This window comes from Catharus ustulatus, chromosome 17, assembly GCF_009819885.2.
Source record: "Catharus ustulatus isolate bCatUst1 chromosome 17, bCatUst1.pri.v2, whole genome shotgun sequence".
Classification (NCBI taxonomy): domain Eukaryota; kingdom Metazoa; phylum Chordata; class Aves; order Passeriformes; family Turdidae; genus Catharus; species Catharus ustulatus.
Window position 1 is genome coordinate 14,625,164 of NC_046237.1, and position 23,367 is coordinate 14,648,530.

General features: G+C 54.3%; 2 protein-coding genes across 4 annotated transcripts; one reads left to right on the forward strand and one right to left on the reverse strand.

The window, feature by feature from the left end:
• Positions 1-2,968: 2,968 nt before the first annotated feature.
• Positions 2,969-9,109, reverse strand: RAB5IF (RAB5 interacting factor). The gene is made up of 4 exons (XM_033075146.1): positions 8,911-9,109; positions 7,237-7,340; positions 5,280-5,409; positions 2,969-4,676 (listed from the first exon to the last, which is right to left on the reverse strand). The coding sequence occupies exons 1-4, from the start codon at positions 9,037-9,039 to the stop codon at positions 4,635-4,637; spliced, it is 405 nt and encodes a 134-aa protein (XP_032931037.1). The 5' UTR covers positions 9,040-9,109; the 3' UTR covers positions 2,969-4,634.
• A 196-nt stretch (positions 9,110-9,305) lies between these two features.
• Positions 9,306-21,698, forward strand: MYL9 (myosin light chain 9). Of its 3 annotated transcripts, none has more exons than XM_033075199.2 (5): positions 9,306-9,347; positions 13,768-13,842; positions 19,489-19,692; positions 20,703-20,864; positions 21,016-21,698. In XM_033075199.2, the coding sequence occupies exons 3-5, from the start codon at positions 19,509-19,511 to the stop codon at positions 21,186-21,188; spliced, it is 519 nt and encodes a 172-aa protein (XP_032931090.1). In that variant the 5' UTR covers positions 9,306-9,347; positions 13,768-13,842; positions 19,489-19,508; the 3' UTR covers positions 21,189-21,698. The 3 variants fall into 3 exon arrangements, with proteins under 3 accessions (XP_032931090.1, XP_032931089.1, XP_032931091.1); XM_033075198.2 differs by lacking the exon at positions 9,306-9,347 and adding an exon at positions 12,743-12,842; XM_033075200.2 differs by lacking the exons at positions 9,306-9,347; positions 13,768-13,842 and adding an exon at positions 12,743-12,842.
• The last annotated feature ends 1,669 nt before the right edge of the window (positions 21,699-23,367 follow it).

A 23,367-nucleotide genomic window follows, 5' to 3' on the forward strand; every position in this document is an offset into this window, starting at 1 on the left:
CATCTTCTCCAGGGCCAGGAGGTATATCCACACTGCATCATCTTCCCCCCACTGCCTGGCAGAGAATCAACCCACCAATTGCAGCCTCTGCCTCTCTGGTGTTTATGACAAACTCAAACCAATTGGCTGTGCAGGAACAGCCACCTCAGCCCCTCTGGCCCATGACCTGCCACCCCCCTCAGTTATATCACAGCTGGCTCCAGCCTGACCAGCCCCTGTAGTTGTGGTGGGGCAGAGGGTCAGAGCCCTTCAGGGAAGGTTAATGTACTCTGTCCTGCCACAGATCAGATCCCACAGGCTCTGGAAGGAGCCATGCTGGGGGACAGACTCCTCAGATCTGCAGGTCAGCAGTCAGGGACTCTCCCCGAGGGTCAGCAGGAAACTCCTTGAGTCTGAGAGCTCATTGCATAGGGATTGTGCATTCCAGGGTACTCTTCTAAAATCTTGAGAATTTGTACAGTCGGGTAGTTCCAATTCTACTTCGCAGCACGAATCTGTATTCAAATGTTGGCTGAGGTTTGATTGACTTATCTAGTTTAATTGGTTTATAAAAGAAGCTTATTTGAATAGATTGTCTCAATGTTACAAGCTTTGTGACACCTTCATGACACGCAGCTGAAAGCCAACAGCTCTGAGCATAGCCTTTGCAAGCTTGGAAATCGACCTGGGGAACTGCAGAGATGGTGACACTCATGAAGGGGACAGGCTCCTTGAGGGGTACTGCCACCCCAACAGGCACTGCTCAGTGCCAGTGGCAGGTCTAGCTGCAATTGGCAGGGCTTGAGGTGCCTGGGAGCACAGCCACCCTCTGACACCCCTTGAGACCCACCCCAGTTTTCTCACTTTAACACTCATAGTAACTTGATTTATTTTCAGCACATTATGTGCTTGGAGCCCAAGGACCACAAAAAACTCCTTTACCAGTTCCAGCACACAAAACACTTGCCGCTCACCTCTCAGCAAGGTTAGGCCAAGGAGGATCTCTCCTGCCAGGGACTGGCTGCTCTTTGCTGAAAGCCAAGGTGATATTCTGCAGGTCTGCAGCTTAGCAGGGACACTCCATGTCAGTCCCTAAGGATACAGCTGCTGCTGGAACTGTATCCCAGCCGCTGGGGCTCCCACAGCCCACCTCTCTGGTGCAGGATGTTTATCTCCCTGAGCTAAGGCTCTGTGGTAGCACTGACCCCCACCACCAGCCATTGGCTCTTTCCCTACCAAGGAGTGGAGAGTGTGGAAGAAGCTTGTTGTGCCAGTGCAGAACTGTGAGGGCAAGAGTGCTGCCCAAGCCCTGCTCTCCCACAGCATTCCCTGCTCCTGTCAGCCACTGCTCTCCTGTCCTCCCAGCACCAAACTATGCTTCCTGCTAGACCACTCCTGTGCCAATCTCTCAAATCTTTGCAAGTGCCCCCTGTATTTACAGTTCTAATTGTTTGCAAGATGCTCAGCTCCCTTCTGCTAGCTGCCACATTTCCTTGAGCTTCTTAAAATTAACTCCTTCCTTCATGAGCAGGCACCAAAGATTTAGTTATCCTGCTGACCAGCACAGGGGATACGGGTTTGTGAGGTTAAGACCTCTGATGTTACCTATGCACCAACTTCGTGTTGGGTTATCTCCTAAATAAGCAAGCAGCTAATAGTTGCTAAAAGGCTGTTTATTACAAAACCAAATCAGTCTCAAAAGCACAGTCACAGACATGAAAGTCTATGCTAAGTTTTGGTAAGAAGTCCCAGATAGAAGCAGAAGCTGCTCTTGTCAAGGTCCTGGGAAGATGATGTTGCTGTGGCAGCTCCTATCTTCTTGGGTGTTGATGATGGCAAGCAAAGCAAAGCAAAGCAAAGCAAAGCAAAGCAAAGCAAAGCAAAGCAAAATAGAAAAGCAAATGGCAAAAGCAGTGGCAAAAATGCCAGCTCTTCCCAATACATACTCTTATACAGGATTTTTCCAATAAGCTAGCACACAAACTTGGACCACCACTTCATAACCTATTAGAATTCTAATTTTTTAACACATTAAAATGTATAAACTATGCATACGACCTATCTTATTCTATCTGAAAAACGTAAGCAATATTCTTACTAGAGCTCTATTATGTCTAAGCACTATCTACCACTGAGCTTCTGAAGCCTCTATTGAAAACATTACTGTTTTTCAGCCTTCACTAGAACTCACACTTCTACTCTGGCATCTGAACTTTTCACTTACTAAAAGCACTGAAGCTCATTCTAAAACTTACTTACTGACTCACTCATCCCAAAACTTAAACTTACACATCTACTTTATGTGTGAGTAGCTTAACATACTTCAATCTGTCCAAAAACTTTACTTCAATCCCTGCACTCTAATTTCTCTATGAAAAATTCAGAGCAAGACCTGGCTCACTAACTCCAACATCAGCTCTTAGCCCCTGAGACACCCCTAAAACAGGAGTCTGAAAGATAAAAACCTGCAGCTGAGCAACAGCTATCAGTAAATTCTTTACAAGGAGCCTTGAAGAGATACAGCGGCCAATGTCTGTTCCTGGTCATGATCCCCCTTGGCTCAGGTTCAGCTTCCAGCCACTGGAACTGCACTGAACTGTCCAAGGAACTGAGCTGGTGGTAACACCAGCAAGCAAGGAATACAGCAAAGGGTCAGGGAAGCAGCTCTCTCTGCACATGGTACAGCAGTGCTCCAGGTCCCACTCCAGACCACACCTGAGCACTCTGGAATGAGCAGTGGCTCAGTGTGTCACAGAGCAGGGACAGCCTCTAAAGGAGCAGAACAGCTTGAACAGGAACACGGCTTAGCCTGCTTAGCTGAAGCATGGATCTAAGCATTAGCTGCCACTGCAAATGCTTCTGGTCTCTTCTCAAAGTGTAGCACAAGAGACCCAAGAATCACAAAAACTTTACCAAAAAATCCAACTCTGGAAGGAATCCCACACTCCCACCATTTTACAAAACATCAAAGACCAGAGGACACAGAAGCTGCACAGTGAATTATTCAGGCAACATTTATTGGAGCATTTCAAGTATACAATGATTCACTGATGGCTGTAAGCAGCTAAGATGCAGACAGATGCCAGCAGGAAAGGGTGACCTAGAACTAGCAGGCTATGTAATTCTCATAAGAAGTTAATGATTTCAGCTGATAGGAGAGGAAGAGAAAGTTGCAAACTAAATGTTTAGACAAATTTGGGAATAGGGAGGAGAAAATGAAGTTCTAATTGATATAATTTACTTAAATTGGCCACTCCCGAGTAGCAGAAGCTGTCTGCTATTGCACTCTTCCCTTGGCATCCCAAGGACCTAAAATAAGCAGGCTGTTTCTTCACCACGAACAGACAGATTTTCCCTGGTAAGAATGGAGGCTCACCCTGGCTCAGCACTTGGAGATTGAGATCCCTGGCTTTGCACTCCCAGTGAGAGCCAGGCTGTGGCACATACTCCAGTGAGGAGGCAATGCAGGCTTGCAGCAAGAGCACACTAAACTACCAGCCCCTCACTATAAGGCAGCATTAGATCAGGACTCTTTTTCGGTGCCTGAGCTGTTTAGAGAAGCAAAGACCACATGGCAACAAGACTACAAGGTCCTCTGACAATAACAAGGACTGTGCGTGTTTCCCAAGATTTCTGAAAGAGGCTCTTAAAAAGTGTCTTAAAGCAGACTCCCCATTGATGCACAAAAAGGGCATGACTAGGGAGGGACTGAGCTATGAAGTGATGAAGCACCTCCCAAACCAGAGGTTGTATACTATGCCCCATTTGCAAGTTGGTACTTCTGTATTTAAGATAATAGCTGCCTTGATTGTGTTTTAGTCTCCTACATTTATGAAGAAAGAGCAGTTGAATTCAAGAGCTTAAAACCAAATTGAAACACTAACATTTATCAGGGTATCTCCAGAATGAGTCCTTCGAGACTATGAAGCTCTGAGGTATGTGATGGCAACTTGGTAGTCAGGCTGGCAGAGTGCAGGGAGCTTCTAAGCCTCCTAAATACGTCTTGTTTCACCAAATGAATCAGTTTTTCCTAGCAAAATCACTTAAAAATGTGTCTTCGGCAAAAAGCATTTACAAATTCTGATCGACAACTGAGTTGCAAGTAAAACAAACAAATATTAGAAATGGTAGCAACACAGTCTGTTTAATCAAATCAGAACTGGTTTCTACAAAAACATGCTAAGGACAACACCAGCTCACGTCCTGGGTGCTGCTATGCCTCCTGCCCATGTACCTACAACTGCTTTTGAAACACTGTTTGTCTAAAGGGCAACCATGGAAGACAAGTCTGTTTAATGACAGATTTCAAACAGAAGGGCATACATACATTAAATTAACAGAATCAACCTTCAGCACACAGGAGTTTGATAAGTTACTGGCTAGAGTCACAGAAAGTTCCAAATTTGAACAGTCTTGAACCACTTCCAAAAATTCCAATGGCTTTTTAACAGTTCCAGTAATTCATGGGTATATAAAAGGGAGACAGGCTTCTCCAGCAGAAGAGTTGGGGCTCCTCCAGGGTACCCAGGCCATTGGTACAGAGGAGAGCTGGTTTGACTTCCCTACTTTGCCACCAGTCCATTAAAGACTAGGATTTATTAAAACCTTCTCTGTTTATTGATGACTGATTTAACAGGCAAATGCTGCAGACTGTGTCAATCATAGTGGATGGCAGTATAGAAGATTATCCAAACAACCTGTGGGGAGGAAAGGAAGGGAAGGTTATTTGGATGCCTCTGGAGAGGTCTCGGACACAGCAAACGAGCCTCAGGCCTTGCTCTCAATAGAGGACTGAATTCCAACTTTGAGGTGATATTGGAGAGATCTCAGGATCACCACTTGCCACAAATGATGGCATTTAACTTGTCTGCTGTCTGGGGTGCCCAGGCTCTTCACATTAAAATCCCACCACGGCCCCTCCAGGGATTTAGAGGCACCAGCTAATCAAGTGCCGTGATCAGATACTTGGGGGAGGGGAGTAAGGGAAAACCAAAGACACCCAAAACACCAGTCCAGGTCTAAATAGTTCTAGATAGAATGGAACTCCAACGGGATATCTGGGACAGAGGATGGGAGTGGCTGATGGATTCTTTACTACAGAGGAATCCCAGGCGTCAGCACTGTATTTCACAGGCAGCAGCCATCAGATTTTGGGATTTTCTTTCCCAATCACTGCCACTTATTTGATGGTGTTAAGACATCTGTCTTCTCTCATCACTTCCCCTGCTCTCCTTCGAAAGTCTTCAGAAAGTGCATCAACACAATTCACAAATCATCTTAAAGACAGCAAGACACATTACCAGAAACAGTGCAAAAGATGTCATGAATCCCTCCTTCGTTAGCTCCCATGTCCCGCCATATTCCTCCTCATCTATTTGCTGGAAGCTGCTGAAGTAGAGGTACAGAACACCAGCATTGATCAGGCAGAATCTGCAGGGAGAGGTTAGGAATCATCATTCCAGCGGTACAGGCTGCAGGTATCCCACATGCCATACAGTGAAATATCTTTCATCCACAGCAGAAAGATAGCAAAGAGGAATTCTTTTCCTGCATTGCTTCCCTTCCCTCAGGCAGCTCAGTCACTTCCTCAAAAGAGCCTCTCCAGGTGAGCATGCCAGGTTGGGATGAAGTTTACCTGACAAGGCACAACCTACTCCTCAAGAGGCAGAAGTCAAAAGCTGTGAGTATCCTCAGATCTGCAAAACTGCAGGTTCTCCTGTCCTGCAGATTGACAGCAGTTCTGCCCCCACAGAGAACCTGTGTGTATTCTTGATTCTGAGGTGTGAGAGGGAAAACTGTCATCTCCATGCCCAGGGTTAGATCCCTGAGCATCACAGGACCAAACAGGGAAGAAGTAAGAGCCAGGGAGACTAAACAGTGCTCAGCACTGGGGTCCAGCCCGAGACACCTCAGTGCTCTCCAGTCTGTGCTGCAGCAGAGAGAACAAACATGACCTTCTGTTTGTCCTAAGACAGGTTTGGCTTTACACCACCCCAGCTTGGGGCTAGGGCAGCCTGGGCAGGGACAGGTTCCCGCAAGGAAGGCTGCATGGGAAGGGTGGGATGACAACACACACACAAAATGGGTGAGCAGCAGCAGCTGGAGCAGCTGTGTTACTGCACAACAGAGAGAAATCACATGCACACTTCCAGCACCTTTTGGTTTTCCACTGTACATCAAATTCCTCCTGTTTACATTTAGCACAGGAACTGGCTTAGGTGCCTTGTCAATTAATGGTGACTAAGTAAGAACAATGAACTGTTCTTGGAGGCTCTTCAGATCTATCTATTGTTGTAGCTAACTGGGTTCCTGCTGGAGCATCACCCCTCCCCTTTCTTGCCAAAACCAGAATATGAGGGACAAGATGACAACTGAATTTTGCCTAAGAAAAGCTGTGAGGCTGGAGCTTGACTATTGAGACCTTAGCTAGGCAGAGACATTTGCAAAAAGAGACTTCCCAGAGCAGACCCAGCATCTTCCCAGAGTTGATGTGCAGAGAGCAGGGCTATGTTCCCACCTCTGCTGTCCCTTGAACACTTCCAGGCACATGTCAGGGCCAAACAGATTTTCTCTTCCTAACTCCCTACAGCCTTCAGACACCTTTGGGGACGTGACCTGGCTCCCATGTCTTGGGATTCAAAGCACACACTGTTCTTCAGGCACTGCCTTACCCACCCCATGGCTGAAAGAGTCAGGAAGCCAGGATTGCTGCTGAGCTCTGCTGCTGCCACTGTGCCTGTGTCACTGTGCCTGTGTCACCGTGCCTGCTTGGGACACACAGCCCTCATATTCTGAACAAATCTTCTTCACAGAGTAGCTGCCCCTCTCGTCTGCTGACAGAGCCTCCTGTCTGAGCAGGGGTCAATGACCAGGATGTGCACACCTTCCTCCCATGGACATTCTTTCCTGGGTGATCACACCAGGCACCAGACTCCCAGACCCTCCCATACATGCAGGACACACACACACCAAGTCAAATGAAATGCTAGTTCCCTTCTTCTGTCATTGCCCCCTTTAATAATGAAACAAATAATTTTAATAATTATTAATCAGGCTGAGGAGAAAGAGACTGATGGACATGTTATGATTTGAATGAATTTCATGGCAAACGACAATGGAATGAAACGCTGGTTGTGAGACACAGAGCAGGCAGAGCCTGCCTTTAGCCAGCCCACTGTTCACAGCACAGCCAAAGAGACTCTCAGGCCAGGCCAAATGTGGGAAAGTACACGAGACAGAAAAGGAAATAAACCTTACACTGCTATTCCCACGAATCCCTTCAGTGGAACTACTCCCCAGATGATTCCCAAAATAACTGCAATGATCTGCCGAAACCAGTAGATCACATCTAAAAACTCGTCCTGAGGAGATAAAACAAAAGAAAAATTTTGGCATTTATTAAATTTCTTTTTTTGAGAGCACCACACAATTAATGGGTGAAAATTCAGCATACTGAACACTTAGTTCCCCACTCAGAGTATAAACTATTGCACTCAGAACAGATAAAGCAGCTTGGGGCATCATGCACCCTGGACTTCTCTGCTTCCACATTAAACACATAGCTTTGTCCTCCGATGGGCCAACAAGTCTCTAGTCCCCTTATTTACTAAAGGTGCAATAATAAACCCCTAGAATTAATGTTTAAAGACCTGTTTATGCTTTAAGACTCTTCTACCCACTCTGACCCAGGCCCTTCTGTGCCCAAGAGCTTTAAGGGCTCAAGGCAGCTCCAAGGCACAGCTGTACCTCACTTGTGCCACAAGAACCTGTGGTTCCTGAGCAGTAGGGATGTGCTCATTCCTCCTTGTCCAAGGGCCCACACTCCTGCAGCTACTGCAGCCTAGCAGTGCTAGCTCACACTTTAATAAGATTCACTTCAGCTCACATATCTTTTCCCAGCCTCCACAGGACTGGGATTGTCCCAGCATCCCCCCAAAGACCAAAGCCTCTGTGATCCCACAAAGCCTGTGGGATGTGCCAGCTGTTCAGCTCCGTGTGGAAGACATGAATCCATGTCAGATACAGACATTTCTACTGGTCACTGCATTTGTCAAGGCAGTTCAGGCTTCAGTTCACATCCTACTGTATCAAAACATTGGCACAGCTGTCCCTACTGACTCCAAAATTCCAGCTCCATCTGCCAGAGGCAAGGGGGCAGGGACACATGAATCCCACCAGTCCGGGGAGCTACAGGGAAGGAAAAGGTGACACGGATTCCTGTCTGTCCCTCAAGGAAACAGAGCATACCCCTTTCCTGTGCCAGAAGCAAAGCCAAAACCAGGGAGCAGAGCCCCTGGAACACACGCTGTGTGCCCATGCCGTGGCGGGGGTCTGGCAGGAGCAGGGATACAGCGGGAGCTCCGGGCGCCTCGTGGATGTGCTGCTGGCAGGCAGCAGCAGGGAGAAGCACTGAGCAGGAGCACTGCAGCACATGGCAGACGTGCACAGGAAAACTTGGGAAAGCGGATTCTATTTCTGGTGTTCCTTGAACTATACAAGGAAAATTTTGTTTAATCCAAGAAGAGTTTTAACCACAAGCCAAAAGTAACAAAGGTGTCTTAACATTGTGTTTCCCTTGGCTCCACGCCCAAAGAGCAAAGAGCTGGGTGTGCTCCGGCGCCTCTGCCTGCGGGGACCCGGCCGGGCCATGTGGCGGGCACGGGGGATCGGGAAACACGGCTCCGGTTATCGGGGCGGCGACCGCACTCGAACACGGGTATTTACCCCACACACACCCCCGCCGCTCACGGGGGCTGCGGGCATGGGGCGCTGCCGAGCACCGCCACAGCGCCGGCATGGCACCGCTCAGCCCGCCGGGTTCCCGCAGGGGCTTCAACCGCGCTCAGGGACGGCGGCTCCTCCGGCACCCCCGCGGGACGGAGCCGCCGCGCCAGGCGGGTCCCGGGCCCCCCGAGCCCCCTCCGGTCCCACCTTGTCGTGCCAGGCAGAGTCGCTGCGCAGCGCTTTGCCCCACACGGAGCCGCGCCCGGCCGCGCCGCCGTTGGCCACCGCGTGGTGCTGCGGGTGCGGCGGCTCGTCCCGGCGCCGCCCGCCGCTCATCCCGCTCCGCCGGGATCCTGCTCCGGGATCCGCCCGCCCGGCCCGGAACCGGCCCGGCCCCGCCGCGCGCCGCCAATCGCCGCGCGCACAAGCGACACGTGACAAGGGCGGGGCCGCCGCCCTACGGCGGCTGAGAGGGACCGAGAGGGGCTGAGGGGGGAAGGGAAGGGAAGGGAAGGGAAGGGAAGGGAAGGGAAGGGAAGGGAAGGGAAGGGAAGGGAAGGGAAGGGAAGGGAAGGGAAGGGAAGGGAAGGGAAGGGAAGGGAAGGGAAGCGAAGCGAAGCGAAGCGAAGCGAAGCGTCGGCCTGGTAGGGTCGTTCCCCAGCGGAAGGATCGGACAGCAGTCCCAGTGTTTCTGGTGGGGGGGCCGGGGACAGCCCTTGGCAGCCCTGCAGTGTCACTGAGCTTGCAAACACAGCCGCCACAGGGGATCCCGGGGCACAGCTAGGCTGTGGAGGCTCCACAGGGCCAGAGGGTTGGGATACACACGGTTGTGCTCCTTACCTGGTTATTCATCTGACTTTAGAGCAGCTGAACGTATTGGGGCTGTGGATAGAGTTATTACATGTCCAGCCCTGAAGACTGGACTCTTTTTTATGTTCTTGCCTTCCAGGAGCAGGGGTGCTCAGACGAGCTGCACTCCCCCTGGAAATCGTATGGGAATTACTCCTGCATGGTATGGGCAGGATGTATGGCTGGGCTCCACTCTCTGTTACCCTCCTCAGCATGTGATTATGTGGGTAGAGAGGGGCTGTAGTGGTAATATTCCAGGTGCCCTTGGGCAGCTAAGGTTGGCAGTGCTGGGGCCACTCCAGGCAGTGCTGGAAGCCCTGCATCCTGTGGGGATCCTTAGCAGTGCCAGTGGTGCTGAGTCCTGCACAGTGCCCTGTAGGGAGCCATTCCTCCCTCGCCTGTTTTGCACATCCCACTGCACTGGCACACCATGAGCTTCACTGTACCTTTTTTCCTGTGACAAACCCTGGGTCCAAGATCCTGCATTTCTTTTTGACTCACAGGCCTGGAAACACGACATGCTGAGTGTCTCCAGAGCCTGGCTGCAGCTCCAAATGCTCCAGCTTTGCTGCTAGCAGGACTTGGAGCGTGTGGGTGCAGGCTGACCCTGCGTGGGCTGTGTGGGGTCAGCACACAGGGAACTGGCAGAGGAGTCCTTGTCCCAGAGCTCAGATCACTTCCGGCCAAGGCCATGTAACTTAAATACAGATTATGCAAGATACTTATGGACTTAAAAAGTATCTTGCTCTGCTCCTGCAAGGACATCAGGCCCCTGATCACCTCCAGCCCCTTGGGCATTTGTCAGAAGCCAGAGGCTGGTCCAAGCCAAGGGAGCCTTGTAGCATGACCAGGAAAGGGACATGCAGCGCGGGGTCATTGTTGTGTCTTTGACAGATCCTTTACCTCTGACCCCCATGGCAGGGCCAGGCCATGGCCACGTCCTGGCTCCAGCCTTGCTCCCCAGACACTCCTCAGGTGCTTGGAGAATGGAAACAGTGTCACTGTCCCCACTTCACAGGGGTGGAAAAGCTTGCATGATGATGAAGACACCTAGGTCAGGTAACTGACCTAAAATTCACACTCTTAAAAAACATGGCTTGTTTTGCTCCATTTCCATTGCCTAATCCTGTGAGAGAGAGATGCAAATTAAATTTGGGCTTGAAAGAGCCAGAGGGAGGCAGGAGAGGTGCCAGAGGGCACAAACAGGCCCTGGTAAGAGATGTGCGTTGGCAGACACATGTAAGCAGGGAAGAAGGATAATACAGGCAGCCCTGTGCATGCGCAGGGAAGGCAGGAAGGGCTGGATGGGGCTCAAGGGACAGCACGAGGTGGCCCAGCTGTAGGGGATGCAAAGCCTATGAGGAGCTGCCACGTGCCTACACCCCTCTTCACCAGCTCCCCTCTCAGGAGCCTGGTGGGACACTTGCCAGTGGCAAGAAACCAGGGCTCAGTGAGGGACAGCAGCCGCCCCAGTGGGGCTGGAGGTGGGTCCTGCTGCTGCTGGGCTCCTGGGAGCACCTGGACCCTGCTGAGGTTGGGCTTCTCTAGCACAGAAAACTCTGGGATCAGCCACAGGGTGGCAGCTCAGGCTGGCTGACTCCTGATTTTTATTTTTTTTTAAGACTTTAAAAAATCTTTCCTTATATTTTTTATTAAAAAGACAAACCTTCTGGTGCCCCCCTGTCCAGCTTACAGGCATGATAAGGATTCTGTGCTTTCCCTGGCTTGTCTCCACCCTGACATAGCATTCAGCAGCATTTTCAACTCTACTCCTGCATTTTGCTGGCTTCTGAGCCCACAGCCTGTCCTTTGGAAGGGCTTCAGGCGGGACACTTGCTTCCAACAAAGGGTCAGGAACCTCTGTGGCTCCCCAGAGGAGGCAATGGTCCTGCAGATTTGATCCAAGCAGCACGGGGACATAGATAGGATGTCCCCAAGCCAGGCAGGCTCTTGGCAGAGCAGGTCACTGGTCTGAGCCAGTGGGAACAAACTTCATGCCTTGGGCACTGGCCAGGCTGCCAAAGGGCCTGGCCACTGCTTTTATGTCAGGGTTGAAACAGGATTTTTTGGCTTTTTAGCTGTTGTTTGCAGTGATGCCCTGCAGGAGAATGGCAGCTGAAGATTAATTTGTGTCACTGCTCAAGTCTGTTCTTTATCTGTGTTGCTCCAAGTGCAGCCTGTGTGCTTCATGCTGTCCCCTCAGCACCTCTGATCAGGGTCTGGTCCTCAACCTCAAGTTCCCACATCTCCATGGGCAGCAATGGAGTTCCTAGGAATGCTTAAGCAGAACAGTCCTACTCTGGCTGCCCACTCAGATTTGGGTCCCCAGAAGAACACCCCCTCTCAGAAGTACTCCTGGTGTCTCCCTCTTCCACCTTCCTGCTCCTCTGCAGGCTGGATTCTGTCCCTGCTGTTGTGTGACTCCACAAAACAAAGATAAATCTCTGGGAGGGTGTCTGGAGGGGCATCACCCTCCCAAGGGGGATCCCACAGGACCAGGAGCTCCTCTTGGTGCCTGCAGGACTGTGATGAGGCTCAGGGTTGCTGATGAGAAGGAAAATGAGCAAGACCTGCTACCCTGGAGAGGTGTCCCAGAATTAGTGTGAATCCTGCCTCAGGTGAAGGGCAGGGGCTCCCCATCCCTATTTCTCTGGGCTCTGGATTCCTGCTTGGGAATGGGGCAGTTCCCCAGCTGCTCTCTGCTCCAGGCCACTTTTTAGAGGCCCTTTGAGGGGCTACTTGATCCTTCTGGCCAATGTTCCCTTTGCGTGGAAGCATTAAGAGAGGCCACCCATGGTGCAGCCCGTGGACACTCTCCAGCCCCTCCATGGAACCCCAGGGGCCTCTGCTCCTCCAGCAGGGACCTGCCCCGCCGCAGCTCCTGGGAGCTCCGGGTGAACCTCGGCCCGTGTGCCCCGGCAGTGTCACCCGCGGGTGCCCTCGGCTCCTCAGGGCGTGGCACCCCTGAGTCTCCTGGCAGGGATGCGCGGTGCCCGGTGCCGCCCGGCGCTGAGCATCCCCCCGCAGGACGTGGGGCACGCGTGGGCCGCTGCTTTCGTCTATAAAAGGCCGTCCCGCCGCGCCGGCCCCGCGGCCCCGGCCCCGCCGCATTCTTCTGCCTTGTATGGGCCGGGCCGGGCCGGGCCGGGTCCCTGGGCGCGCCCGCCCCGCGGAGCCGCGTCCCGCAGAGCCGCGCCGGCCGCCCGCAGCACCCGCACGTCCTGCAGCTCCGGCAGCTCCCGCACGTCCTGCAGCTCCGGCAGCTCCCGCAGCTTCCCGCTCCGGGACAGGTGAGGCGGCGCCGCCGGGACCGCCCCGGCACGGGAACGAACGGGGAGAGAGGCTGCCCTGGGCGGGTTGGAGCGGGAGGGATGGAGCCGAGGGGAGCAGGGGAAGCAGCCCCGACCGTCCCGGGAGAGCAGGGGGTGCTGGCCCGGCTGCCTCGGGGAGCAGAGGGAGGCAGTCCCGCCGTCCCTCCACCTGCCCTCCACCCCACCCTCTGCGGTGCTGGAGCTGATGCCGGGGTCAGCCCTGGGGACGGGTGAAGGTGGCAGGAAGATCCCCGATGTGCCCTGCCCGTCCTGTACCCGGGCAGCCTCTTGCCAGGCCCAGCAGGAATGTCCTGGCAAAGGCAGGTGAGGACTGGTCCTGAGCCACACTACGGGTAACTGCAGTGCCTTGGAGCTGGGACATCCCAGCTTCCCCGGGATGGCAGAGCTACAGGAGCAGATCCTGCTGCCCGTAGCTTCATTCACCTCCTGATCTCAGAGGCTGTTCCAGTCTGGAACATCTGTTTTTCCTCCAAGTCTTTATACTGATGAGCAGAGCCAAGATCCGGATGCATGCGTGATGCTCTAGATATCTGCCCAGTGACCTGGGAGCAACTTCAGGCAATAAACTTCTTTGAGGCAGAAAAGCTTTGTTTAGCTCATTTTCTTCATCCTTAAGCACAGAGGGATGTTGTGTTTTGTTTAGTCTTTCCCATGAAAACTTGAAGTCCCCTTGGCTTCCCTCCCAACATGCTCTTTTGGTACAAAATGTTTCGACTGTGATAAAAGCCAGGCAAACTTTAAAAAATGGGTGTGTAGTAGAAAGCAGTGGCCGGAGCTGAATTCTTTGGAGTGGAACATCCCCAAGTGTTAGCAACCACCGCTGCTGACCAAAAATGGTTGGGTTCCTCCAGTCGCTGGAATTTTTTTCCTCTCTCCCTGGCAGGCTCTGTGCGGTTGTAGGAGGAGTTTGCGGTCACCTCTCCCCTCCGAGGCGCTGCGGCCGCATTCCCCCGCCGAGGTGAGCCCCTTAATTCCCCTGGGAAAATCGCAAACTTCGGCCAGTACGCGATATGCTGATTGCCCGAGACCATGGAGACCTTGTGCCTGTGGTCCATTTTCCGGCCTCCCCGGGCATCGGGAGGTGCTGGGTGCTTTGCACACGAGGGTGTCTGTGCCGGGGCTTCTCCTGGGAGGCTGCAGCACTTGTGCTTTGGAAGGGGTTGTGTGTGTCCCATGATGAGGTCCTTGTCTCCTGCACTTGGTGGTAAGCAACTAGTCCAGAAACCATCTGCTGAACTTGCAGCTGATCCTCACAGCTGTATGTGGACCTGGCCAGGTCTCCAGTGTGCAATGGAAGCCGGGGGAGGGCTGGGATGAGCTCTGCCTCCCCGGGGGTCGCTGCACACTTTTTTCTGACTCCCCGATGCTGCCCTGCCCCTTCCTCCCTGGCGTCAGTGCTGGTGGCTGTGGCTGGACTGGAGACACACCCCAGGGCTCGGGGTCTGCTTTCCTGTCACCTCCAGGTTCCTTTTCCCACATCTCTAATAAGGCCATAAAAGGAGCAGAATGGCACCCGCCTCCATTCCTGTGCTGTCGAGTGGGCTGAGGATTCCTGATTGCTCCTGCAGCTCCCGGTGCCTCTGGCTGGCAGTGGGGCTCCCCTGGCACCAGAAACTCTCATTGGTTAAGCCTAGAAATGCCACATTCCACGAGCATCCTGAGCAGGGCTGTGCTGGAGGAAAGGGACAGTTTAACAGCAAATGAAGCAGGGAAGATGAGCTGCTCCCTGCTTCCTCCTCCAGTGTGACACCCGGTGAGCAGCCCTGGGGCTGGGAGAAGGCAGCTTTGCCTGCAGAAGGCAAAGTTTTAGGGGTGGAATGAAAGGTGTACAAGCTGCTGCACTGCCCTGCAGCCTCCTGTGCCAGGGGAATGCTGCAAGGCAATATCTCACCCCACTGGCCCTTGAGCCACCCTGGAGGAAGGCTGGGACCTGCTGCCTGTGTGGGGCTGCCATATGGGGTGGGGGGCCAGTGCTTGCCCACCAGTGAATGTGGCTCCCTCATGGCTCGGGCAGAGGTTTGACCACAGCCACCCCTGAGGAGCCAATGTTTGCCCTGCAGGAGTGTCCCTTGGGACAGCTCAGGCTGCCCTGAGGAATTGCTCTTTGCCTCCCTGACCCAAAGCATCCAGCAGAGGCACATCCTGCCTCTCTTGCCAGGATCTTGTGGAGGAGCTACTGGAGCAGATGTCCCCACCCGGCTGTGCCAAGGATGGCAGAGCAGTCCCACTGCAGCCTCCTCAGCATTCCAGAGGTGGTTCCTACTGGAACAGCTTCTGAAGATCCACCCTTGGGAAACCCTTAGTAGCATTTCCTGGGACATCACAGCTTCCGTATACATGTGAACACCCCAAGGACGGGACAGGCTGCTGCCTCTGCCAGAGAAGCTGCCCTGTCCCCTGTCTGCCACCCTGCCTGTCACAGCCCCTTCAGCCCAGCAGCGAGCTCTGGCTGGGATAGTGAGCTGGAGCAGCACAGGAGGACCTGCAGGGGAGGGTGGAAGTAGGCAGGAGGGGGAAGGATGGGGCTGGGACAGGGCTGCCTGCCCTGGCAGCACTGCCATGTCCCTTTGGCCTGTCCCATCCTCTCCAGCACAGCCAGGAAGCAGCACCAGGATGGAATTGCTTGCTTGGTTTTTACCAAGGAGGAAACACATGGCAGTTTATATTTCTGATAAGGGTCCTTTCCTCTTTCAAACTAAACTATTTACTAATTTATGAACTCTTTAGGTCAACCCATGGTCCCTTGGGTCTGGCTCTCAGGTGGGGGAGGCACAAGCCTGGTGGGAGATCATTTTGTCTCCACTGCTGAAGGCTGGGAGTTTGTTTTGGCAGGAGCAGTGGCAGACTGGAAGGGAGCAAGGGCAGCTGGTGATGAGGTGAAGTGGGGACCAGATCAGTGTGTGGCTGTCATGGTGTCTCCTCTCCCATCACTGACCTCCTTGGCTCTGCTGCCCGGGATCCACAGCTCCTGGGCTGGAGCAGTGCTGGGATGGGGCTTTCATGGGGGGTGCCAGGAGCAGGACCTGTGTCTATGCATTTCTCTCTTGCTGAGGAGGAAGCTGGAGGTTTGGTGGCTGCACCATTTCTCTGAGCTGAGTCTACCCCAGCATGCAGGGCAGCACAGCCAGGCATTCCCTGCAATGCTCCTGGAACTGGGTTTTTGAGAATCCCAGAAAGCATGGCTTTGAGGACCAGGGAATGTCACCATCAAACCCTTGTGCAGAGCAGGAACTGCTCCAGCTGAATCAGGTCTTGCTGCAGAACCCTGCACAGAATCCATGCATAGGAACCTTTCCCCACACTGACCCAAAAACCTCTTCCCAAGTCCCAGCCAGTCCAAGGTGGCTGTCAAACAGCAGAGATAGAATGGCTGAGCTGGACCTTAGGACTGAGCATCTTTCCAGGGCACATTTTGGGTCAAACTGCAGATCCATGTGCTGTCAAAATTGTACTTAATCCTCCTAAAGAGCACTGTCTCTGTGGAGAGGGTGCCAAGCTGTACTGCTGCTGGTCACAGTCAGGGCAGGGTAAATATTTGGATATTAATTCATGTGGTGAGAACAAAACTCCTGCTTATTTCTGTAGTGTTCTGCTAATAATTCTGCTAATAATTTGATGTGTTTTGAAAGCTGAGCCCCGTGCCATGGGCCAGCATCTGAGATTTTATTTCTGGCTCCTACTCAGCCTGGTGTCTGGTCTTCCTTCCTTCCTTCCTTCCTTCCTTCCTTCCTTCCTTCCTTCCTTCCTTCCTTCCTTCCTTCCTTCCTTCCTTCCTTCCTTCCTTCCTTCCTTCCTTCCTTCCTTCCTTCCTTCCTTCCTTCCTTCCTTCCTTCCTTCCTTCCTTCCTTCCTTCCTTCCTTCCTTCCTTCCTTCCTTCCTTCCTTCCTTCCTTCCTTCCTTCCTTCCTTCCTTCCTTCCTTCCTTCCTTCCTTCCTTCCTTCCTTCCTTCCTTCCTTTTCCTTCCTTCCTTCCTTCCTTCCTTCCTTCCTTCCTTCCTTCCTTCTTGAACTGAGCTTCCCACACTGCTGCTGTGGGATGTCACCGACCCATGCCAGCTGGGAGTGTCACTGGTGCTTGGTGGTGCCTGGCAGGGTATGCAGAGAGGGGCTGGCGTGCTGCAAAGAGCTTTGTGGTGCTGGAGGAAGCAGGAGGCAGAGATGGCCTGGGGGGATGAGGTCTCCTGCTCACCCAGTGCGGGCTCAGCTGGGCTCTCCAGTCCTGCTGCTCCCCTTGGCTGGCTGGTGACAAACATCACTTTCCTGGTGGGCACTGGGGGAGGACAGAGGGTTCGGGGGATGTGGGGTGTTTTGGTGGCTGCTGTCAGGTTCTGGGGTCAGCACAAAAGAGGGGGCTGAGGGAGGTGTGGATTCCACCCTGGAATGGGGGGCATATGAGGGGTGAGGGAGGACTCCTGGGAACACAGGGCATGTGCCCTGCAGATGAAAGGCGCTGCCTGGGCTCTGTGGGTGCTCCCACAGTGGGATGGGAGCGTTCAGGATGTGGGAAGAGTGCGCCCTCTGAGCTTGGCTGCTCACCACAGTGTGTTGGGCTGTGATTTGACACTGCCTGATGCCTCTGGAGTGTCCTTCAGGCACAGCCCAGCTGCAGGAACCTGGAGACCAGGCTGATGGTCCCCTGCCCCAGCCCCTGCCTCTGCTACCCCTTGAGAGAGGGATAGCAGGAGAGGAAGGAGAGACCTGGAGAGTGGATCTGCTGTGGGGAGGGCAGGGGAAGGCTCTTTGGAGGTTGTTTGCTCTGCTCTGGTCCATGCCAGCACCAGGGGATATTCCCCAGGTCCCCGCGGTCCCCCTGGGGTCAGCACTAAGGATCCATCTGGGAAGCAGATTCCACAGCAGATCCCAGAGCAGCCCACTCAGAGTGTCCAGCGCAGCAGGGACAGTCCTGCTGCACACACTGGGGTGTGTCTCCATGAGATAGGATGTGGCTCCTGAATTGCTCCATCCCAGGGCACTGATGAGGAGTCCAGATCCTGCCGCCCACCAGGCACAGGGCACACAGAGCACCAGACTGATTCTCTGCTCTTCCACCCAGGAATCCCTTCATGATCTGTTCATTTGCTATTGCCCCTGCAGCTGCTCCCCAAGCCAGATGCTGGCCAGGAGGAGGCCCAGGCCCTCCTGTGTGTGTGAGGGAGGAATGGTTGTGGCACAAACACAAGGGCTCGGAGCAGTGTCCCTTCTCTGGCCTGACCTCAGGCCAGGCTGGCCTGCAGGACTATCCCAACCTATCCCAAAGCTGCGCTTCGCTGTCATCCTAAGCCTGGCAGGATTCCCCTGGGAGAAACCTGAGCATCCCCTCAGGCAGTGTCAGTGGTCACTGGGCATGCTGAGCTCCCCTGGGGCAGGGTGTCCCAAACCCTGACTGCATCGCTCAGTCTGGCAGTGTGGGGACACCACCATCCCCCTGCTTGGAGGCTGAGGGGGCGCCTGGGTGCCATCCTGGGGTGGGAGTGGTCTCTCTGCTCCAGCCCTGTTCCTGCTGGGGGCACCAGTTCCAGCTGGGGACAGCAACCCCCACCATGGAAGGATCAGGTTTTCCTGCTGTGGTCCTGCCTTGGTGGTGCTTAGGTCCACATGGTCCCCACGCCATTCCCCACACACAGACACACTGCCCCAGCTGTGTCCCCAAAGGTCGCTCTGTCCCACTGCTGCCCTCACTTCTGGCATTCATTACCTGGAACAAGAGCACCACCCTCAGTGCCCCACGGCCCTGCTTGGCTCCTCTCCTGCCTCTACAAGCCTCTGAGGGCAATGGTCCCCTCTCCCCTCTGCCTCTTCCCACAGGCTCCCCAGGCAGGGTGGGGGGTCACCGGGACAGGGAGAGCAGCGGCAAGAGATCTTTGACCTGCCAGGAAGTGGAAGGAATGGAGGGATGGAAGGATGGATGGATGGATGGATGGATGGATGGATGGATGGATGGATATGGGATGGAGGAATGGATAATGGATGGATGGATGGATGGATGGATGGATGGATGGATGGATGGATGGATGGATGGATGGATGATGGATGGAGGGACATGGGAAGCAGTGGTGTGTGAGGAATGTGCCCTGAGCAGATAACCCCCTCCTGCTGGGTGCTGGGGCTGCTTCTGCATTGCGCCACAGAGGGTGTAAGGGTGACCCACCAACCTGGCAGCTGGGCTGGGCCTGGAGAGCCTGCTGGAGTGAGGGGAGGTGGAGAAGCATGGCCACAGTGCCTGAAGTCCCCAGACATCCATCCCATATGGCCCCGGGACTGGTACTCCCCCAAGTGCTGTGCTGGGTGTCTCTGCCTGTGCACGGATATACAGAGAGAACAGGCAGCAAATGAGTTTGGGGGCTGCCTGCACCCTGGGGGATGGCCCTGGGGAAGGGGTGCCAGTGAGCACTGCCTGCTCTGTGACTCCCCATGGAACTTGTCAGAGCTCAAGTCCTGCCCATCCCCATGCCTGACCCTGTGACTGGCTCACCTCCCTGTGTTCCCCGAGAGTGCGACAGCTGGGGAAACTGAGGCACAGGACCTGAGGTGCCAGGGGTGGTGCGTCCCTCCTTGGGCCCCCTGGCTTGGCCTGTCCCCAGCCCTCCTTATGCTCCTGCCTCCAGGTACTCCCCCAGCCACCAAGATGTCCAGCAAACGTGCCAAAGCCAAGACTACCAAGAAGCGCCCCCAGCGCGCCACCTCCAATGTCTTCGCCATGTTCGACCAGTCGCAGATCCAGGAGTTCAAGGAGGCCTTCAACATGATCGACCAAAACCGTGATGGCTTCATCGACAAGGAGGATTTGCATGACATGCTGGCTTCCCTCGGTGAGGACACCCTGCCCCCTCTGCCCCCAGCACCCCCTCAGGAGAGGGGAGAGCTGCAGGGTGACTTCGTGCCTGCAACCAGCTCTGGACACTGGCTGCACTGGGAAGCCTCAAAGCCTGGGGGGGATTTCTCTGCTCCACCACCTGACAGAAGGGGTGTTTGTGAGGTGTCTGAGGGCAGCAGCTCTGTGTGTTGCTCACAGGCTCACCCCCAGAAGGGAAGAGATCCTTGGGGCTGGAGAAGCTCTGCCCTGGAAGCAGCCACCAGCTGCAGCCATGGAGTGTTTCAGTAGTCTCACCCCAGAATGTCTCTGGGGCTGCCCTTCTGTTGCTCTCAGCTGGAGTGACAAAGGCTGATCCCTGTGCTGGTGTGATACCAGGACTGGTTGAGACTTGCAGGTCTGTACCCACTCCTTGCCTCAAGCCATTCTCCTTTGCTGCAGACCATGGCTCCCTCCTCCCAGTGGTACCTCAACTGCACTTTGGGAGGTCTGTCAATGATTGACCTGGCAGCCAAACCTGTTCTGGAGGTCCTGCCTGACCGGGGCAGGGGAGGGATCTTCCTCCTCCCAGGGAGCTCGAGCTCTGGGAGCAGAGAGGGGCCAGTGCTGGGGGCACGGAGCTCAGCAGAGCCGCTGAACCATCTCTGGTGCACCCATGGTGGGAGCAGCGCAAGGTTTGTGTGAGGTCATTGCTGCTCCTCTCCTTGGAGCTGTCAGGGGGATAGGAAAAGCCATGGGTCTCATTCCAGTAACCCTCAAATTAATTACTGCACCTCCCCCAAGGCAGAGCTTGTTCCCAGCTGTGGATGAAAGCATCGGGAGAGATGCTGAGGGGAGAGCACTGAGCACTGCAGAAACTCCCTTCCCATGTTCATGGGGTGGGTGAACAAGAACCAGCAAATCCATTTGCAATGGATAAAAGCCATTCCAGCTGTTTGCTGGAATGCAAATGGGGGTGGGAGCTGGAGGAGCAGGGCCCTGCATCCACCTCCTGCCTGTGTCCCATAGGGAAGAACCCCACTGATGAGTACCTGGAGGGGATGATGAGCGAGGCACCGGGGCCCATCAACTTCACCATGTTCCTCACCATGTTCGGGGAGAAGCTGAACGGCACTGACCCTGAGGATGTGATCCGCAATGCCTTCGCCTGCTTTGACGAGGAGGCCTCAGGTACAGCACAGCCCCTCTGCCATGCAGCCAGCACGAGTGCTGACCCTTGGGAACAGCTCCAGAGTAGGGTGTCTTTGGGACAGGTGGGGAAGGTGCTGTGCTCAGCCCTCCTGTTGCCCCCTGCTAACGCTGTCCCCTGCCCTCCTTGCAGGCTTCATCCACGAGGACCACCTGCGTGAGCTGCTGACCACCATGGGGGACAGGTTCACCGATGAGGAGGTGGATGAGATGTACCGGGAGGCGCCCATCGACAAAAAGGGCAACTTCAACTACGTGGAGTTCACCCGCATCCTGAAGCATGGGGCCAAGGACAAGGACGATTAGAGCCCAGGGCTACTCACCCCTTCTGTCTCATGCTGTGCACACTCCCCACACCTTGGCCCCCCCTTGCTGCCCCACAGCAGATTCCTCCCATGGGAAACACCTCCCAGGACCATCACCCTGCGTCAGGACACGCTTGGAGGGGACACAGTCCCATCACTGTGCCGCTGTGTGCCCATCCAGCCTCTCTCATCACCTCTCCCACCCAGCCTGGCTGTGCCCCTCTGCCAGCAGCCGTTGACCCCCTCAAAGCCACCATGTTACTGTTCCTAGGGCTGGGGTGAGCATCCCCTGCTGACTTGCAGGGATTTGGGCCAGCTCCAGCCTGAGTGAGCCCCATTCAGGGCCATAGCACAGAAGAAAAGCCTCTCTCCCTCTCCTCCCACACTCCCCCTTCAGTAAAGAACCCACACTTTGTCCCTCCTCCCTGGCTGTTTTATGGCTTTAGAGCCTGAGATCTGAGGGATTCGGGAAGCTGAAGGGGTGGATAAAGCCTGACGGCTGTGACAGATGTGTACTGTGTGTGGCTGCCTCGTGACCAGTGCCGTGCCCAGGGGTTTGGGAAGGTGGGTTTGCACCTCCTCACCTTGCTGCCCTTGTCAGACAGGGCCCATTCCAATGGGGCAGCTTGTTTTGGAAGCCAAATTGCTTTCAAATGATGTAAAATCAGCTTGGGCATAGTTTTCTTCCTTAGCTGGTGGACTGAAGGTGGTTTCGCTTGGCCCGTGTACCAGGATGGGCTGAGAGACACTCGGCAAGGTACTCCCCACATCAGCTGGTCCAGGGTCCCAGGGGTTTGGCCACCCTTCTGTGTCACCCTGGATGGGTGGGGGGCAAGAGACAGAGAAGATAAGAAATGGGGAGGGGGTTTATCCCTCTGCTTTGGTTATTTGTCACCACCCTGACAAGGTGTGGGAGCATGGGGCACTCCCACCTTGTGAAGCTCTGGTCTTAAAATGCTGCTTGAAGCCTGCCCTGGAGGGAGGCATGAGTTTCTAGTAATTCTTTATTTAAAATGGGGGACAAACCTACAAAACCTGGTGAGGGCATAGTGCATGGTGAAGATGCTCCCAGTGCTGGGAAAGCTTGGATAGGTCTTGGATAGGGAGCAGCATGGACATATGCTGGGATCAGAGGCATCAGAGACTTGCCAGACCCCAGGTGATACTCTCTCACCTCAGAGATGGATCAGAGATGGTCCATGAATGAAAAGCTTCCTTGTTCTCAGTGCTTCTATTTTGCAGGCACTACCAACACCAGGAAAAAGGAACCAAACTGTCAGATGTGAAAGGGCTGAATCTGTGATCTCCAAGGAGTTCCCCAGGGTCAGGGCTTGTGTTCTGCAGCAGCAGCCCCAAACCAACCCACCTCCAGCCTCGTGGGTACCAAGCTTCTTCCCTAATTCACTGCTGTGCCAGGGAAACCTACACATCTCCCACTGCCAAAGAGAATTCCCAGGCCTGAAGGCTTCTGGAGGTCTGGATGCTTTATATAACCTCCTTCACTGGGACACCCAGCAAACTCATCCCACAGATATCACTTTGGGGCAGAGGAGCTGGTGCTGGAGCTGTGGACAGATGGGTTCCTGGGGCAGCTGCATCCAGGAGTGATATTCACTCCCTGACCCCAAGGGATCAGCTTGTGTGACTGGCCCAGATTCTCACAGTAGCAGCAGTGGGATGGACTTGCAGCTGGTCCGAGCCGCCACAGGCTCCAGCATGGGGCTGTCAGAGGTGCTGCCTCAAGCAGCTGCCAAAACTGCTTGGTCTCAGCTGCCTCTTCACTGGTGTGCCTGTGGTGACACCATGGGACTTTCAACTCTGAGGCAGCAAAGCAGAACAAATTTGTTATTGGACACTGGGGTATTTATGGGAAGAGTAAATAAACCTATTCCCCTGGTACAGGTTTCCCAGAGTAGCTGTGGCTGCCTCACCCCTGGAAGTGTTCAAGGCCAGTGTTCAGGTTAGACAGGACTTGGAGCACCCTGGGATAGTGGAAGGTGCCCCTGCCCATGACAGAGGGAGGAATGAGATGAGCTTTAAAGTCCCCTCCAACCAAACCATTCTGGGATTTAATGAATCATGAAGCCCCAAAGCTGTCTGGGCTCATGTGAAGTTCAACCAGGCCAAGTGCAAGGTCCTGCACCCGGCCCAGGGTATCTCCAGCACCAGCACAGGCTGGG